We start from the raw sequence: 18,489 nt of genomic DNA, 5'->3' as shown, positions 1-18,489 counted from the left end.
TCTTTTGCTCTTATAGGCTCCTTTTCCTCCCCCATCATATTCATCCCTTCCCTACCAATTTTTTAAAGGAATGATTGACACTCACTGTGCCATTTCTTCACTATCCATCCCTCTTTAGCCCCTTTGCAATCTGGCTTCAGCCTCCATCACTTTTCCCAGTCCTAGTCTGCCCTTATCTCTGCAGCATTTGATATTCTTGACAATCCTCCATAAAACTTCCCTCAATTGGCTTTTATGACATGCTCCTCCCTCTCTGAATGCTTTTTCTCCATTTCATTTACTTAGCAATTCTTGTTCTCTAATTGTGGCTGCTCCCACATATTCTGCAAAACTCTGAGTTTGGGTCTCCTTGCTCTTTGCTCATCCTGACCTCTAATTCATTTCTCAACCCACTCCAACATGGCTTTCATTTTCTGCTATTGTCTGATAATTTCCTCTGTCTCTTTCTGTCCTTTAAATATTGATATTCCCCAGGGTTCTGTCCTTCACCCACAGTTTTTATAACCTTATATACTCTTCTGGTGATCTCATTCATGTCTATGGGTTAACTACCACTTGAATGCTGATGGCGTCCAACTCTACCACTTTAGTACATCTTCTCCCTTAAGCTTCAGCCTTGTATATCAAACTTGGTGCTGACATTTCCACCCGAACATTCCACACACACATCAGATTCAACACATCCAAAATAGAATTATTTTCTTCTCATATAAACTTCCTTCTCTTCCGTATTTATTCTCTATTTCAGTTGGTAGCACTACCTATCACCTTGTTATTCCAGTTGGTCTTGGGAGTCATCCTTCTTAACTCTCTCCTCACTCTGACCTTCACCATTCGACTAATTACTAAGTCTTGAACATTTCACCTGTTAAATATTTCTTGAACCTGTCTTGTATCTTCTTGGCTTTCACTACTCATGCCTAGGCTGCCAGCATCTCTTGCCTGGATCACTGCAATAGCATCTTCTTGCTTCCACTCTTGCTTCTTTCTATCTATCCTTTTCATAGCCATCAGTATAATATGTTTGCTTGTCTGTGCTTCCATTAGACTACAAGCTCCTGGATGGTAGGAACCATATCTTACTCATGTTTGTATCCTGAATGCTTAGAACATAGCAGGTGTTCAGTATTTTTCTTTTAAAGAAAAGCCCTTGTCTCTCATTGGTGCTTCAGTTTCACATGTCCAACCCCCCTCAGCACATCTCTTCTTGGATGATTCACCATTACTTCGAATTCAACATAGCTAAAACTTCGAGTCATCTTTTCCCACAAACCAGCATGAGCTCATAAGCCCATGCCAATTTCCTCACAGTTGTCAATCAGACAGCCAACAAGTCTGTTGTTTCTCCTTTATAATGTCTTTCTCTCATCACCCTTTTTTGTCCCCTTCCCCCATCATCACTTCCTTTCCAGTAATCACAACCTTGGGCACTGCAACAGCCACCTAACAGGTTTCCCTGGTTTTTACTCCCCACCTTCAATGCATTCTATACTCTGAGAAAAAATAAAATAAAAATCATTTTCATCATGTAATTCCCTGCTCAAAATTCTCTTGTGGTTCAAGGTCCTCCATCTTGTACAACCCAGTATCCAACCTTGTCTCCACGTTCTCCCTAGCCACCTGAACTAGGAAGACTGCTTTCTGTAAGAGTTTTCCAAAATTCCATGCTCAATCCCAACCACGAACCTTTGTTTCATGTCCCTTTTCTCCTATTCAAATCCTACCCACTCATCAAGATCCAAATCAAATACTACCTTCTCTATTGGACCGTTCTTGACTGAACCAGGTCCCAGTAAGAACCGCCTCCCATTTTTAAAAGTATCTGGCTGAACCGTTTACCTTGCCTCAACCATACACTGTCTTGGGTTGTCACTTAATTGCTTTGATTGGTCATCTCTTCTCTTCAATTAGATTATAAACTCCTGGAGAACTGAGACCACGTGTTACATTTCTTTTTTATTCCCCTTGATGCCTAGCTCCCCTTGATTCATTGAGCTCAGTGCTCAATGAATGGTTCTAAATGGATGAGAAATTAATTAAAATGAGAATCATAAGTTTTGTAGTCCTTATTTATTTTTATTCTTAAAAAGTGAAGTTCAGAAAGATCTTTTTGAAGCAAAAACTCTTAATTACTTTCTGTAACTTAGGAAACAGCAAAAAGATAATGCTGAACAATTTTAACACGGAAACAGAACAGAGACCAGAAAGGTGAAGGTGGAGAACTTTCTAGATGCACCTGAACTAGGTTTTCAGTATGGCTGCTGAAGTTTTTTCAAGTAATGTCCACTCTCTGAAGGCCTAACATGGCCATCTTAAAATGTTAAAACAAAAATCGTTCTAAGGGCAAATAAAAAGTATTCTTGGATTTTCTACATACACTGCTGTTTCATGCCCCTAAAAGAAATGATTGAAAGTCGATTCTACTTCTTTTCAGATTTTCCAAATGTCTTAGCAATAGTTTTCTTAATAGACACAGTTTGGGAGAGAGATTGCCCTATAAGATTCCTCCTTCCAACCCCATAACACAAGAGTCACATTTTTCCCCTTGCAACAAACACGTTTGGATCCTGAGTCCCCACCCAGGCTTTTCTGGTTTGGGTTTGATGCTTATTTGTCCCTGTTGACAGACATAAGCATCTCGGGTATAATTGTTACTTGGCACAAAGGTATAAATCAGAAGGGTAGTCATGTCTGCAACATTATAAGCTTGCTTTCTTGTAGGGCAAAGAGTTCATAACTCATTATAAGACTTCCTTCAGATTCCCAGAGCTATTTGGTGGCAGCTTTATTCTTTTATGCAGCTACATTCCTTCCCTCAGCAGTGCTCCTCTATTAGGGTTGGATGCATACCGGTTGACTGCAATCCCAACTGCCTGCTATTCCATAGGACCAGTTGTTGCTGGAGTGGTGGGCCTTACCATGCCCAGATACTGCTTGTTTGGAGACACTGTGAACACAGCTTCTCGGATGGAATCAACAGGGTTACGTGAGTACTTATAGAGGAATGGAAGGGATGGTAACCTCTTACTGTTGGGAAAGAGATTCTTCCTCAAGAAAGGGGGAAAAGAACAGGGTGCTTGATGTTTTAATATTGTAAACAAGAATAAAAGATAATTTGAGAAGATTAAGGAGCTTTAACACGCATTTTTCCTGGTGTTTAACAGCAAACCAGTAGGGGGTGATATTGGATTGAACATGTACCTTTCTTGTTCTAGAAATGAAGCTGTAGCTAAGTAACACTGAAACACCCAGTCAGTTCGATCAAAACAACTAAAAAAAACCCTTTGAGTAGAGGAAAGAAATTGGCCAGCCAGGTGGGTTTAGAGGAGTCATGTTGAAAAAAGAAATAGGTAAGGGACTGATATTTTTAGTTTTTCAACTAGTTTGTGGAGACACACCCAGAGCCAGTTGCCTCCTAGCCAGCTGCTGTTTGCTGCTCTAGTCCTCTTTTGGAACTAGTTAGGACCCCAGGAGTTCTGGCTTCATCAAATAGCTCCCTCGAATTTAGCTAGCAATAATCCCTCAACCTAAGGAGCTTGGAATTCTGAAATAATTAATTCCAACTTGCCTGTATACAAAATCCTTAGCTTCTATCAAAACAGGCATGGTATCAAAGATACCATTTCTTCCCCCTTTCTTTGAGAAGAAAACTACAAATCCTTATGGCTTTTGTCAGTTGCTAGCAACTCTTTCTTAGTTATTTAATGCTACTACTAAGGCAAGGTGAGAATCACAATGTGCCTTTACCTGTATCATGGTTGAGCAAAGCCATTTGTTCATGCTAGTATAGGAAAAGCATACAGAACAACAATAGATGCTATATAAACTCTTCATGGATTATCTATTTAAAAAACAGTGAAGCTCTTAGCGGCCCTGGCTCTGGCAAATACTAAGGAAGACAAGCTCTTCTGGAACTTCAGCAACCTATGCAAACTAGTCCCTGATGACATGGTGGCCCATATCACAGTGGGTGGTGCCCTGTCTGACCCCACTCCTCATCACTCATGTGCAGAAACAGGCTTGCACAATGGGTCTAGTCTTAGTCAATCTAGCCTTTGCAACTATGATTAAGGAGGCAGCACGGAACTTAGAAGCTGTTGTCAGAATAAATTTTCTGACATCTGGGAAAGTCTTCCAACTCCACAGACATGGCAGAGGCCATGGAAGTAGTCATTCAGGAACCACTGCATGCATAAGACTTTGCTCTTGACATGCAACCCAAGATGAAGTGAAATTGATCATGGAATCGCAATGCAGATTTGGCACAGTCCTCTGGACTGATGTAAGCTGGTGGAAGACTGAAGTCGTATTCTGGTCTGTACCAGGGAAACTCCACACATTTCCCACTGGAAATATAGAGCTGAGAGCAGAAATTGAATTTTCAGATTTAGACAGCACCTTGTTCAGTGATCAGCTAGGAAGAAGAAAATGGAGTGAATTATGTACAACAGGTGTTTACTAAGCACTGACTATGCAAGGAAGGCATTGTGAGGGATACAAAGAAGCATACACGTGTGGTCTATGCACTAAAGGAGCTGGTTAGTGTGTTTTCTGGAAGCTAATGACTGTGACTGAAATATGGTGTTAAGCTCCACACCTGACTGAAGATCCGTAAAGAAGTAGTCTCTAAACTCATGTTGGATATGAGACAAGGACACATCACAGGTCTATTTAAAAAATTGATTTCATCGATACCTACCTTCATGCCCAGTCGAATCCACTGATTTTGGAACGGAATTGACTGGTGACCCAACCCTGGAGTGATCATCCTAGCCACACAACTGTATGGTGGTTGGAATGAGCTCTCTCTCTCATTTCAGCTGTGTGTTTCCCAGCAAAAGGATGACTCTACTGAAAGGCTCCAGATGCTAGTGGGATGGCACACATAGGGCTGGTTAGGGACACTCTAGATGAGCCTGTGACTTTGAGGAATGGGACAACCCTTTTTGAGCAAAGATTTTGGGTGATCATGAGCTGGTGAGGAAGACACAAATAACAGTACTAAGCTGTCAAGAGAAGAAAAGTCATTGTGAGTACACATAGCAGAAATTTCTTTCAGCTCTTTTCAGCCATGCCTTCCTACTTGTATTGCACTCAGCTTCTAAAAGAATTACTTTCTCTAGTGTGCGAGAGAATGTCTTGGATTTTATTTAAGACTCAACTTGAACAAGATCTTTCTTCATAGGATGACAGTTTTCAAGAAGGTCAAGGATCTTACCTCAGTTAACAAATGATTTTTCTTCACCAAAGAATTATACTTAGTTTCTAAATAAAATTTTTAGTTGTAGTTCCCCATGCAAAGCTCTTATCCCAGGTTGGGATCATTAGTTGGAAAATAGTACATTCATGTGTGTACATAGCTAGATGTGCTCAGCCAAAGGACAGCTATAAATGTACAGTTGCCACAAAATGTTGACAGAGGTCTTGGGACATTTTCTCATTGATATTTTATTTTAAGCACAGCAATATTGAAAGATAGTTGTATGGATGTATATGGAAAAGAAACCCTTTTGTCTCTTAAGTAGGATATATAAACCTTGGGAGTTCAGCCCTAGCAGCAGCCTGTGAGAGAGGCTGCTGAAGCCTAACTTCCCTCAGAGGAGGTCACGTTTCAGCTGAGAGCAGAGTAGTGGTTGCTGATTTCTCCATCTCAACCCTCTGAGTTAAATTAACACCTTTCTATTGCTTGGCCTTTCATTTGAGATAGTGTCTAGGAGGCTGATAGGTGCTACAGCTAATGCCTTATTTGGTCCTGGTGAGGAAGGCCATCACTCCTCCTCCTCCTCCTGTGAAACCCTAACTAAAGCTCTCTCTCAGGGACTTTGCTGAGGGTCTGGTTCATTTAGAAGTGGGGACATTTATTACAGTAATATTTTCTCATGGATTTTACCTGAAAGGATTCAAAATCCTGCCTCTCTTTCTTTTACAGCTTATCGCATTCATGTTAGTCACAGCACCGTGACAATTCTTCGAGCTCTGAATGAGGGCTATGAAGTGGAGCTTCGAGGAAGGACAGAGCTCAAGGTATAATGTCCTTTTGTTTTTTGAATCAAACCACTTGGGCACACCTGCATCTGGAGAGGTCATGGTCTGCTGAAAGAGTTTACCTGGTGTCTGAGACTTAAGGCTATAATTTGGGCAGAATTTCCAGCTCCATTTGCAGTTCCTAAACGATTGTCCCCTTTGGCCTCAGTTTTCTTCTCTTCAAAATATGGCTACAGTGAGTAGGATTGTTAACACTCCTTCTGCATTTTCCAGACTATGAGTTGCATCTTTCTCTTTTAAAGCATTGCCTGGAATTTGGCTTTCCAATGTGCGGCACTATTATTTACATTTCCATTTTGTTTACTCTTTGGTAGTGCCAGACACTGTTCAATAAGCTACAATATTGGTGAGTTCGGGTTTTCTATTTATCTGCTCAGTGGCCACCCTTTCTGACTTTTCATCCACACCATTGAACCTCTGTTTCTAGATAGGCTTTATGTCTTTCTCCAAGGACCAGGAGGAATCAAGTCAATGCCTATGAAAGACAAACATTTGTAGCACCTTTTCTCTCTGTTAGGACTATCACTTGACCTGGGATTCAGGATTAGAATAATTTTCCTTTTCCTTTTTTTTTTTTGCCATTTCCATTGGATTCTTTTTATCTTCCTCTGGATGGCCCCAGGGTCCCTGGCTGTCCCAGTTGTAAGAGACTCTAGAGATCTGATAATCTAACTCCTTCATTTTCGGATGAAGAACCAAGGTCCAGAGAGGTGAAGTAATTTGATCAGGGTCACACAGTCAATTGGTAGCAGAATCAGGCCAAAACCCAGGAAGCCCCACTTCCTTTTCAGTATCCTTTCTATGATACCATTGTGCATGAAAATTATTTCCTCAGTGATTATTCTTGGGCAAAGCAAAACCTGGGCACTGAGTGATGGACAATTTGTTTCTGTCATTGGCATGCCTTCCTCAAATGGTGGCAATTTACAGGAAAAAGATTTCAGAAGTTAAAGGTTGGAAGGCCTGATTCTAGCTGATCAATTCCTTTTCCAGTTAGTCATAGTTTGTCTTTCCAATAGATCCTTAATATCTTCCAGCAGGTGGGTTGAGTCATTTATGAGGGGACAGAAGTTCCTTTTCCACCTCTGCAGAGAACTCAGTGAGATGATGCGGGTGGCAAAACGACTGGGGCAGTGAATCAAATCACCCAAGGCTTTTGTGCTCCCTCTATACATTCTGTCGTTTTTCAGCAGAGGAGGACAAAGCTGGCTTGATTTCCTGAAGCACTTTCTGCTCTGTATTGCTGGGCACAGATTCCTTATTTTAAAATATGAAGAGCTGAAGAGGTGCCACTTTTGAAACTGAAAAGGAAAAATATGCCCCGACCCCCATGGTTTTTATTGCCCCCCAAATTCCAGTCAAGAGCAATCACATCTTTGGGTGTTTCAAGCACAAAAGCAGGACTACTTCAAAAGTGTCCTTTGCAGCTTCACGGTTTCCTCTGCCCTGGGGGAATTTGGGGATGTGCTATGGCAAGTTGGAGGAAGAGGCAGGGAGAGCCTTCGCCTAAGGCCACATCAGGCTTTGGTTATTGGAGTGGCAGGGGCTTCCTGAGGAAGAGAGTTTGAGAGGGAGACACTGAAAGAGAGGAAGAGAGGGGGGGTCCAGGGGAAATAAAGGAGCAAGGAGGAGAAGGAAGAAGTAAGACCCAAAGAAAGGGAGAGGAGGGGAGATACTTTTTGTCTCTGTACCTCCACAGCCCCACCAGAGGCAGGTATTGGACATTACATAGCAGGGACCCAGGGACAGGAGATTCCTTGTCCTTTGGGGACATGCAACATACCCCCAATAAAACCATATCACTGACACGCTTCAGAAATTCTGATTCAACATTTTCACCCTTCATCCATTCTGTGCTGCTGGAAAGCAAGAATCACACTAGTGCATGGGTCAGAAGGACCACATTTGATGGCCAGCCAGGTGTAATTTCAAAGCTGATGGCTGAAAATATCCTCTTTTTCCAGCTGGCTGATGTTTGAACTACCTCCATCAGAGCCTCTTCTCTTGGATCCAGTAACAACAACACTCTTCCTTGAATCACATCTCCTTCATTGGAGTGATGACACTTTAAGTTGTTTCCCTTAGTAGAATCGGAGATATGGATTGGATTGGGCGAGAGAAGAGAACATGAAGCAGTTGAGTAATTGAGTGGGTGAGGGGTACAAAGAAAGAGACCAAAATGAGGAAGCTGAGGTATTTGGGGAAGATTCATTTAGAGATGAGAAGCTCAGCCTCTCTGGGGAGCTGTCCCACTGCCCACTCCAACTCCCTCTTGTACTATACTGAGCACAAATCATCAGTGCTTAACTGGCCAATTCTGCTTTTTAAAATATTTCTCTCCTAATGACCTGGTGATAAGTCATCTTATTACCTCTTCTCTTACATGAGTTCTGTTTCAGTTACCGTTTTCCTGACAAGTTTGAAGCTCCTTGCTGAGACTTTGTATATATCTAGGCTTATCAGTTGTGTTTACCATTCCCTCTTAGGTAGATTTACATTCTGGAAAGACTTTCTCAAATGGTTGTTCTCAGCCAGTTTATGTTGGTCTTGCCAGGGGTGGACACTTTCTGATCTTGTCTGAATTATTGGGCTAAATAGTGTTTGATTCTCAAGTCCCTAAGCAGTAGTTCTGTTTTGTTTGTGATTTCTTCTTTTTCCCCAGCCTCTTCTACCCCTACCCTCAACCCCTAACACACATACACGAGCATGCACACATGCAAGCATGTGCATACACACACATACACATACCAGCAATTGAGTTAAGAAGTAATGAGGTTGTATTGACAGAGTCATGAAGGTCAGAAGGTTTGGTCTGTAATTCTTGTCACATCAATGACTCAATGTGTGACATTGGACAAGTAACTTCATCTTCTCTGTGCTTTCCTTTCTCCACACAGAGGCCTCTTCTGACCTGTGATCATCAGGAAACTCATTAATCACAAGCTTTAAAATTCCCAACAGTTTCTTTTTGGCCTCTAGACCTGCTCCTTGACTCCAGTGTGTTGGAAAAGCTATATTGTGTGGAGGGAAGAGCACTTAAAATTTGAAATCTAAGGTGTTAACTAGACTTATTGTGGTGATCATTTCGCAATATACACAAATACCGAATCATTATGTTATACACCTGAAACTAATATAATATTGTATGTCAATTATACACCAATAAAAAATAGCAAAGTCATAGTAAAAAAAAATAAAATTTGGAGTCAGAGTTGGGTTCAAGTCCCAGCTATGCTTGCTTATTGACAAGTCAATTAACCTCCATGGACTTCAGTGTCCCCATTTGCAGAATAAGGTTATTAATAAGCCTACATTCCAGAATTTTTGTAAGGATAAAATAAGACAGAAGATGCCAAAGTGTCTTAAAAGTGTCAGGCCAAAGTAAGATGCTATTATTTGGGGGGTCTCTGGGACTGCCTAGGGGTTGATATTGAGTCACAGAGTTTGCTTTAGGCTTTAGTTGTTGCATACTTGTTTTCCCTTTCTCTCTCCCTTCAGCAGAATTTTGGAAGTAGGGTGGATAAACAGAGAGCTAGGATTCTAAGAATTCTCCTGGATGGGCTCCAAAACCTCAGAAAGCCCCTGGAGCTCCCCTGCATACTCTTTGATTTGGAAGCTTGCCTGAGTCCATAACACTCCCATCTTCTTTTGCAGCCATTAGTTTTGGCATCCCAGTGTGTCCCAGGACTTACCCAAATATCTGGACAATCCTGGTATCTACAGAGCTCCCTTGGGGACTGGCAAGCTGTCTTGATAGCCTCTAGATCTCAAGACAAATAGTCAAATATGGCTAGGGGTTGGGGTCCTCAAGTTTGAGCTTTAAATGTATGTTTTATCAAAATGATGTCCAATGACACCTTGAGTGTTCCCAGTGCTCAAGGGTTGAGAGTTCCAGTTGATGGAACAGTTTGATTATTTACTAAGCAACTCTTCTGTACAAGACACCGCACTAGGTACTGTGAAGGAAAGAAAGTGCTTAGGAGGCATTAGAGTTTGGCTTGTGTTTAGAGCCCAAGACATAACCTGATGATTGTTTTTACTTAACTACACTGTGAGCTCCTTAAGGACAGAGCCATCTCTGTATTCCCAGCCCTGGTACAATGAGAATGGAATAAATGTAAGAATGAGTGATGTGAATATATTTTCACGAAGTTCCTCTCTTCTGAAAACAGAGTGGCCCCAATCAGTCCAATTGTTTGAGGTTTACAGTGAGTTGGTTGCCAGTTAATGGAGGTTGGGGCTATTGTGGTAGTATTCTCTTCCTACTTGCCTCATGGAGGGCTTGCCTAGAGCCTTAAACCAAATATTTGCAAATTGCTTTGAGATTCTCCAATTAAATGTGCTAATTATTATTATGGTTGTTGTCATTATTGTTAAGGGATGCATGTATGTGATGTAAAATACAGAACAATGGATTCGATATTTAAAGGGGGCAAACCTAATTGGAATTTCTAAGTTAAACAATTTAGAACTGTTCCAAACGAGATCTGCCGAGAGTGAGACCATATTTCAGATTAATGAGTTGGAAACACATCCCATTACTTGTTATCAGTCTTAGTAAACACATTTTTTTCTTATGGATTGGAGGAAATGAGAAGACAGACAAAAGAGAATTGGAAGGAGGAGAGAAAAACACATTGAGAGGAGAGTTTATTGGAAAGAGGGGAGGGCAGAGCATAGGCAGAAAATTTGGCTCCTCTGAGATCATCACTCAGGCTCTGGGGTGACCAGCTTGAGTTTACACTCCTTTTCTCATCTCAGACCTGTGGTTCTTGACAACCAACTAACTGCGCTTTAGATGGAGGCCTCCCTGGGGTCTCTCTCTACCTGTAAGAATTCCTTGGCGGGAAGAAAAGAAGACTGCAGAAATATAGACCTCTCAAAGCAGCCAGGATGCCTTGGGCTTAAAAACAAAGTTTCACAGCCTACTTTCTATTTCTATTCTATTTTTGGGTTTCATGAGAGCCATTGGATGGCTGGGTGGTGGGAGAGGGCGGTAAACTCTGAATGTATGTACTCTAGACACAAAAGACAATGGGTTGCCTGTTGCCAAAAGATCACAGCAAAAACGGCAAATAAAATCTTCAATTGAGCTTCCAGATGTTTGGTTTCTATGAAGCCAAACAGTCAGACATTCCCAAAGCTGGAGCTATGTGGCAGCAGGTAGACAAAACATCTGGGTGACAGCTTGAAATGGTGTTCACTTTTCATCTGGCTGCTGTGGCAGCTTATGAAGCTTGCCTGAGCCTCAGGTGTATACGGCAAGGAAGCCGTGTAGGAAGGAAGACTCCAGGGAGTGGTGACAAGGGGAAAGCAGAGGCAATATATGAGCCAAACTGAATGCTTGTACCCTGTTGACCAGAAGGGCTTCTTTAGGAAAATTGGTTATAGCATGTTTAAGATTTTCTGCGTTTTCTATAATAAGGGCAAAGGCACAGAAGAGACCTTCTGGCTAGTTGGAAAAAAAGGCTTCACGAAGCCCCTTCCTGTGCCCCCACCAGTGGGTAAAGATGGGTAAGTGGAGTTCACATTTAATTACAATCTTCCTATGCCCCGCTCTGCCACACTCTCATTCACTAACTATTTTTGTGTCTCTCCTGCCCTGCAGGCAAGTGGGCCACGGCCTGCAAGCGGTGGAGATTGCAGCCTTCCAAAGAAGAAAAGCAGAAAGGCAGCTGGTGAGAAACAAGCCATAAGGTAATGGTAAGCAGGAAAACAGAGCACAGAAGTTTGCCAAATTGTCAAAGCTGGGGCTCCCTTTGGCTTGGGTGCCAGTCTCAGCCTACACTCTGTTGGCAGAGTGTTGTGGAGCTGGTGAATTTCCAAGCTCCATTGAGTTGTGCAAAAACCTTATGGAGAGGCCTCTTGCAGAGCTAGCTGCATCCGAGGGATATCGGCTGCCCTGGCCTGAGAGAGACCCTTGCCTCCTGCGCTGATAACACATTTGAATGTTAACAAGTCTGGCCTTGTTATTCAGTTATCAGGCAGGTGCACCTGTCTCTTTCATTGCTGAGCACGTGGGTCACATAGTGAGCCTCCTCAGGTCTCTAGAGACTCACATCTATCTCAGCAGCACAGCAATAATGCAATGGCCCCCTTTCCAGGGATCTATTGGTGAGACCATCTTTGAGAGGATGCTTATGTCATTTCCTCTGGAGGCACTGCCCAATCCCTTCCGAGGTTGGCACTGCCAACCAAAATAAGACTGGATACCCCTTGACAGCCTGGCTTGAATTCAGGACAATTTCCTCCATCCCTCCTCCCCTACTAGAATGGTGTGATTCCGAAGCAGCAACAACAGCCTAATTATCAAGAATTCTCCCCATGTATTTATCTCTAAGGAATCCATTGCTTTCTTGGGCTCCTGTCAGTATCTCTTCTTTATCTTGCTTTCTTGTTCTCTTTTTCATGGAGACCTTGACTCTAAAATCCATTGCTCGCTCCACATATCCTTGAAAATCGTAAGATTCTAAAGTAAACATTAAGGCATCTCCACATACTCCTGCTCTTTTGTTCTTTAACATGTTCCAGAATAATCACAATTCTAGCAGCAATTACTAAGGCATCCACATACTTCCTATTTTCCCGCTAGCCTCTTTGGAGTTTGTCAGCTCTCTATGACTGTTTTCCTCCCAAGCAAGCTCAGTGCATCTTCATTTCTGCGACTATCGCAGGTAGCCTCTACAAGTCATAACATTTATGCTTCAGAAATGCTTCCGTACTGAGCATGTGGCTCCCCTGCAGCCTCCGGGACCACCCCCTTCTACCCTGCCACCTGAGGCCTGGCTCTATTCTTTCCTATTGACCTATACAAGCAGATGAGCAGCTGGGACACACAGTCATCCAATTTCCAGGAACATTCTTTCCTGTGGGGAAGGAAACACAAAGACACACAGATACACAGTCTCAGTCTCAGTCTGAGTCTCAGCTGCTGTCTCTGTCTCACAGCAGGAAAGGGTTTGGATGCTCTTTAGGGGTTTTCCCTTCGACAGGGTGGCACAGGTATTGGAGGCACTATATAAGAACCTATCCATTCCCAAGAATGTGTTGGAGTTTGCAGCAGAAGACACTGCAGCTGCCTCACCATCATTATCTGTGTGCTTGGTAGTGCTTTCGCAGCATTGCAGATGGATGTGGCTTAGGCCATTTATACTCGCTCATCTGGACCACGGTACCAGAGGGCAATCTTCCGTGGGCTGTGGATATATGGAACAGATTGAAGCCAATTGTCCCAAAAGTGGATTTGACCTCTGATCCTGGCCACATTAGCACTTGTGCTTTAATCAGCATATGAATTGACCACAACGGCCTTGGCAAGCTGTGCAAATCATAAAACTCCTCAAGAAGAGCATCCTTGACAAATTTCAAAAGGCTTGACCTATATGCAAGAGCTCTGATCCCATCCCATCCCATCCCATCCCATCCCCTCTCCTCTCACTTACCTCTCATTAAATATCCTATGTTGATGTCACCCAGTAACACCACCTATTCCAGAATGTTTCCAACTTTCTGTGAATTTTCAGGCTGACTCTTAGTGAGATAGACCCAACTTACAAAAGACCCACAATACCTGTGAATGCCTCTCACCCACTGCTGTCATCACAGGAGCTGTTAGGGGAAAACTTGAAACCTCCAGAGAGCCCTGTGGAGTCAGACAGGGAGGAAGGAAAGATGCTGTGAAAGGGAGCACAGCTTTGGTGAACTGACTACAGGGGCTGCCTCTCAAGGAGGGCCCTGCTATTTATCCAGTAGCTCCTTCCTCATGTTCCCAAATATCCACCACTTCACAAACCTTCCTAAAGGTTATCACTTCATCTAGTTACTTTCCCTAAAATTTCACCAACTGAGGTTCATTTGGGTTTGACAAGCCTCCTGTTTCAATTATAGATGTACCTTTTGGAGGCTAAGGGGTGATTAATCACTCATATCATAATGAAGGTAGACCAAGCTAGATGTTCAGGAGAACTTGGAAGCTCCATTTTGACTGGGATGAGGAGAAATTAGGAATTTGGCAGTTTTGAAGAATGGATGGTAATAGTGGAGAGCTTGGGACAACACAAAAGCAATGGATCCCTGGGAAATGGGAGAAGGGGGAAATAATTATGAGGGCTGAAAAGTCAGTTTAGTTTCCCCCAGTTTTAACCTTTGCTTTGGGTTTTCCCTGTACTCAAATAATGGGAAGAAAGCACACTTTTCTTTCTGCACTCAGGACCTAGGATCCCCACCAGAGCTCTAATATAACTCTGCTCCATGTGGGTTAAACCAGCTTTTGTCAACTGGCCTAGAAACCTGACCACCACATATATAACAGTTTCTATGGAGCAAGGCATTCCAAATTTCAAATAATTGAGTTATAAATGTTTAGGACACATCTCATTAGTAAGGTGAGGATTACCTATATATTAACATATACCCTTTTTTGTTAAATTTGTAAAAACTCTTGTAAACAGCAACATCTAATTATGCAAACTGGACAGAAGTCATAATGTTTATTTATTCAATGATCCAGGAAAGTTTAGCAATTTGCAAACTGTTCGTGGAGTAGAGTGGTGTTGCGGGCTTGGGATCCTTCATTTAGAAATCCCGTGGAAGGTCTAGGATGGAGATAGTATACTTACCGTTTTCTCTTTCTCCCACCTAGGAGCAAAGGGCTCCAAGATTGGAATCTTCTCTTGGTGAGGCAACGGAAAAGCTCACTCTGGTTCAACAAACTGTTCTGCCTGGGCAAGAAATTAGTGAACGACTATATCTCTGAGGATGACCAATTTCCAGGGTTCTTCAAGCCTAATTTCAGTGTAAGGGAGCCCCTGGGAAGTAACTTTAATAAGCTTTCTTCATTACACAGCTATCACCAAAAAGGACATTTGAATGTAAACTGCTATGGATATGAACCCCAAAAAAGGATGGAAAACCACCTCCACGTTTAGTCATTCCAGAATAGAATGCCCAACTTGGACTAAGATAAGAAGGTCTCTATTTTCGCAGAAAAAAGTAGGAGGCACTTTGTTTTCTTTTTCATTGCGTTTGAATCTCTAGAAAGTATTTAATGAGTATAATTTATAACTCAGATACTATGAGATTAGTGCCAGGAAAAAAAAATCTTCCAGCAAACATACATCTGAATCCCAGTCCACTGTGACCTCAGTTGGCTGGAATGCACGTGGAATAGGGAGGAGAAGAAGAGTCTGCTTAATTGTGTTGTTTGGATAACCGAGGGCTAAGAAGAAGTTCCTTTGTTTTCTTATTGCTTATTATTCGAAATCTCTCCAAAACTGTCATAGTCTCTTTTCCTGTCTAAGCAAAGAGAATCTAGGCAACATAATTGAATTGTCCTTGCTAGGTAGCTGAGCATCTCACTGGGCCTCAGGGTCATAGTCTGAACATGACAGAAAAGATGTAAGAGATATTGTCAGGGTAAAAGATACAGAAGTAGTGGATTGATTTGAGCAATTCCCTTAAAGTTTTGTACTATCCCTCCCTTCTCTGCCCAGCCTGCCTTTCAAGCCCTTACCCCTGCCCCTAAAATAAATCCCTTTGAACATTTGTTTTTACTTTATGCTTTTAGTTTTCCAGATTTTACTTTCAAGGGGTTATTGGCAGTGGCTTGCCACAGTCACATGGACCAAAGCAATAAGGCTTAATTCACAGGCATGTTTAAAATAGTTAAGCAAGCTTTTCCTCCCTTTTATTATAAAAAATAATCTCTTTATTAAAACAGCTGAACCCAAACATATCAGCCAGTAAAGCAGTTAATTCTTTTAGAACAAGCCTTTTTAAAGAAAGAAATGCCTACGGTATAATTTGATACCTTTCTCACTAATATTTAATTTTTCCATTATCAACTCACCCTGAATCTGAGCTTAGAGTCAAAAGCTCTTCCCAGCAGAGCTTTTCCCTCAACCTTCCATCCAAGCACCCTTGGACTACTTCTCTCTTCACAGAAGCTAACTTCTTTCAGCCTCAGGTGGTCTATTTACTATGTTCCTGTTGAAGAGGATGCAGAAAAGCCTTTCAACCTCCTTAATCCGGGTTTCTAATTCCTTTTTCTAGACATGGCAGAGGAGAAGGAGACATGAAATATCATCTTCTACTTGAGGCAAAGTCTCAGTCAAAAGCTGAGATTTTAGGACTTCTAGAAAGAGGCGAGGCCTAAGGGAAGTTTCAAAGAAAGGTACCACTCAAAACAGGACTTCACTTCTAGAGGAGGAGGCACTGTCTTCTAGTGTCAATATGGAAGGATCTTTGTGGGCAAGGGAGGGGAAATGGGGCTGCAGCTGCAGGTTCCATGGATCAGGATTCTCCCAGACATAGTGCAATCCTTTATCTCCAGGAACTATAGTACCAAGGATGGGCCTGCAAAATAACGACTGCCAGCCAAAGTCTGTTATTGAGCCACGTGACCCACTGAGTGGGATCCCTAAGTAATCTGATCCTATCGCCTATTTCCCTCTTTGATATTTTTCTAGTCCGGCATATCAACCAAGCCTACCTTGTCTAGCCTACTAATCCTACTTGGTTCATGATCACATCTTCCTTTGCTTGATTCTATCATGAACCTCTATCTAAAGCCACTCCATCCTTTCTTGAATTCTTTTTCATTAAGGCCTTCTGCATTGACCAAAATGAAGCTTTCTTCAATTTGCCTTAGCATTTTAATTATTCGTGGGGAAGAAAAAGACTCTCTACTTCCATATACCACTTGATTGATTTAGTGGAGTATAGCCTGATTCTTATAAACAAGCAATTATTTCTCTATTCGCCTGTTACTACTAACACAAAGGCTTGAGTTGGTGGTTGAGAGAGACCAAAATGATTTTTTCACAGCTGCTTTCCTAGGTAACTTATATTCCTTGTACAAAACAAAATATTTAGAAAACAATTTAAACAAGGTTTTCAAACAGATTTAAATTAGCTTCATCACAGCCTTTATATCTGCTTGTTATCTTGTGATTTGCCTCTTCTCAAAATGGATTATTGGAAAAGGAAGCCAAATGCTAATGAACTTCAAGTTGGGTTCTGCTTATTTGAGGTTTTACTGTACTTTACAAATGTAACTTAACAAAATGGGGGATTATTTAAGTCCCTTTAGATTTTTTTCTTACTGATCTCAACAGCAATACATGTTTATTGTAGAAAATTTCGAAAACACAGAAAGGCACAAAGGAAATTAAAATTGCTCAAAATCCCTTTAGATCCTATATTCTATTTTAACCTTCCTGTTTGGGCTCACTTTGTGGATTATTCCATGTTATTATAACATCCACTTGGCCAAAGAATACCTTAAGTCAGCTGATTCTCAAATGAGTCCATTTTGCTTTTCTTTTATTTTCTTGTTGGCAATGTCATTCATATTTTTGGTGGTAGAAGCTGAATCTGTTTAGATCGCGGCCAGCTTTCAGGTGCTCCACTTGTTCCCTATTTCACTCGGCGAAGCTAAGCAGGAGGAGATAGCGGATGGCTATCTACCTCCTAAGAGGTTTCCAACAGTTTACTACACAAAGCTGCTCCACCAAAAATGATTGTTCCAAGGATTCCCATTCTACCTACCTTGTCTTAGACTTAGTAGAAACAACTTTATTATGGAGCTACTCATCTCATCACGTTCTTGTCCTTAATCCAAGTGAAATCAATTTGCAAAGAGTGGGAGATGGCAAACAGCCAAATAGTAATACTTCATGCACTGGGTGGTCACATCTATGTGACATCAAACAATTGGATGTAACTTAAAAACTCAGTTGAATCAAGTAAGCATTAATTAGACAAAAGGCCACAATGGATTGGCCCTTTTATTTTAACCTCTTCTCCAGCCAAAGCTGGTTGACCTAATCAAGTGCATTTCCCAATTGGCTGGTTGCTTCTAGCCCATTAAAAGAATGGAATCTGTGCAATAGTATTCTCTGGCACCCCTTCTCTGGCCCATGCCATCTTCTCAAGATGATTGATGGGTAAACCACAGACATAGAAGCAAGTTACCTTTTAAAAAACACAATATGTCTGTTATTTGTATGTTGTTTGGGTTTCTCTGGAGTGATTTGTAAAAATCCTGATATCTTAGCTCTTTCTCAGTTTGGATTTGCTGCAGGCCAAGTGATAGTAGATCTTTTTCAAAGAGGCACTGAGAGCAGAGGTGACCATTAATCTATACTCTCACTTTGGCTCACTGCAAATTAGAGTGGCTCCAGATGCCACTAAAGATTTCTCAAAGGTGATCTAATTCAAAGCAAATGAATATGTCCGTAGAATCATAGAGCTGGCAGGGCCTTGGAGACCATCAACCCTGTTGAAATGGGGAAAAGAATATTGGGGTCCCGAGAGGAAAAGCCATCTTCCCAAAGTCACCATCTAGTTAGTAGAAGAAGAACCACTCTTACCAAGTCAAAAAGAGATGTGAATTATCAAGGACACCTCCTGACATTTAGGAACATTTCTTCTTAGAGATCCTGG

General features: G+C 41.8%; 1 protein-coding gene across 1 annotated transcript in view; it reads left to right on the top strand.

The window, feature by feature from the left end:
- The window catches only part of GUCY2F (guanylate cyclase 2F, retinal), an 85,010-nt gene extending 69,422 nt beyond the window's left edge, over nucleotides 1–15,588 (top strand). The window contains exons 15-19 of the mRNA XM_008538994.2: nucleotides 2,888–2,986; nucleotides 5,930–6,024; nucleotides 11,471–11,559; nucleotides 11,654–11,742; nucleotides 14,687–15,588. Coding sequence (XP_008537216.1) covers nucleotides 2,888–2,986; nucleotides 5,930–6,024; nucleotides 11,471–11,559; nucleotides 11,654–11,741 — 371 coding nt within the window. The 3' untranslated portion in view covers nucleotide 11,742; nucleotides 14,687–15,588. The remainder of the gene's footprint in view (nucleotides 1–2,887; nucleotides 2,987–5,929; nucleotides 6,025–11,470; nucleotides 11,560–11,653; nucleotides 11,743–14,686) is intronic.
- Nucleotides 15,589–18,489: the final 2,901 nt, after the last annotated feature.

This window comes from Equus przewalskii, chromosome X (genome assembly GCF_037783145.1).
Source record: "Equus przewalskii isolate Varuska chromosome X, EquPr2, whole genome shotgun sequence".
Classification (NCBI taxonomy): Eukaryota; Metazoa; Chordata; class Mammalia; order Perissodactyla; family Equidae; genus Equus; species Equus przewalskii.
The sequence above is the reverse complement of the archived record's forward strand: the minus strand, read 5'-3'. Positions and strand labels throughout refer to the sequence as shown.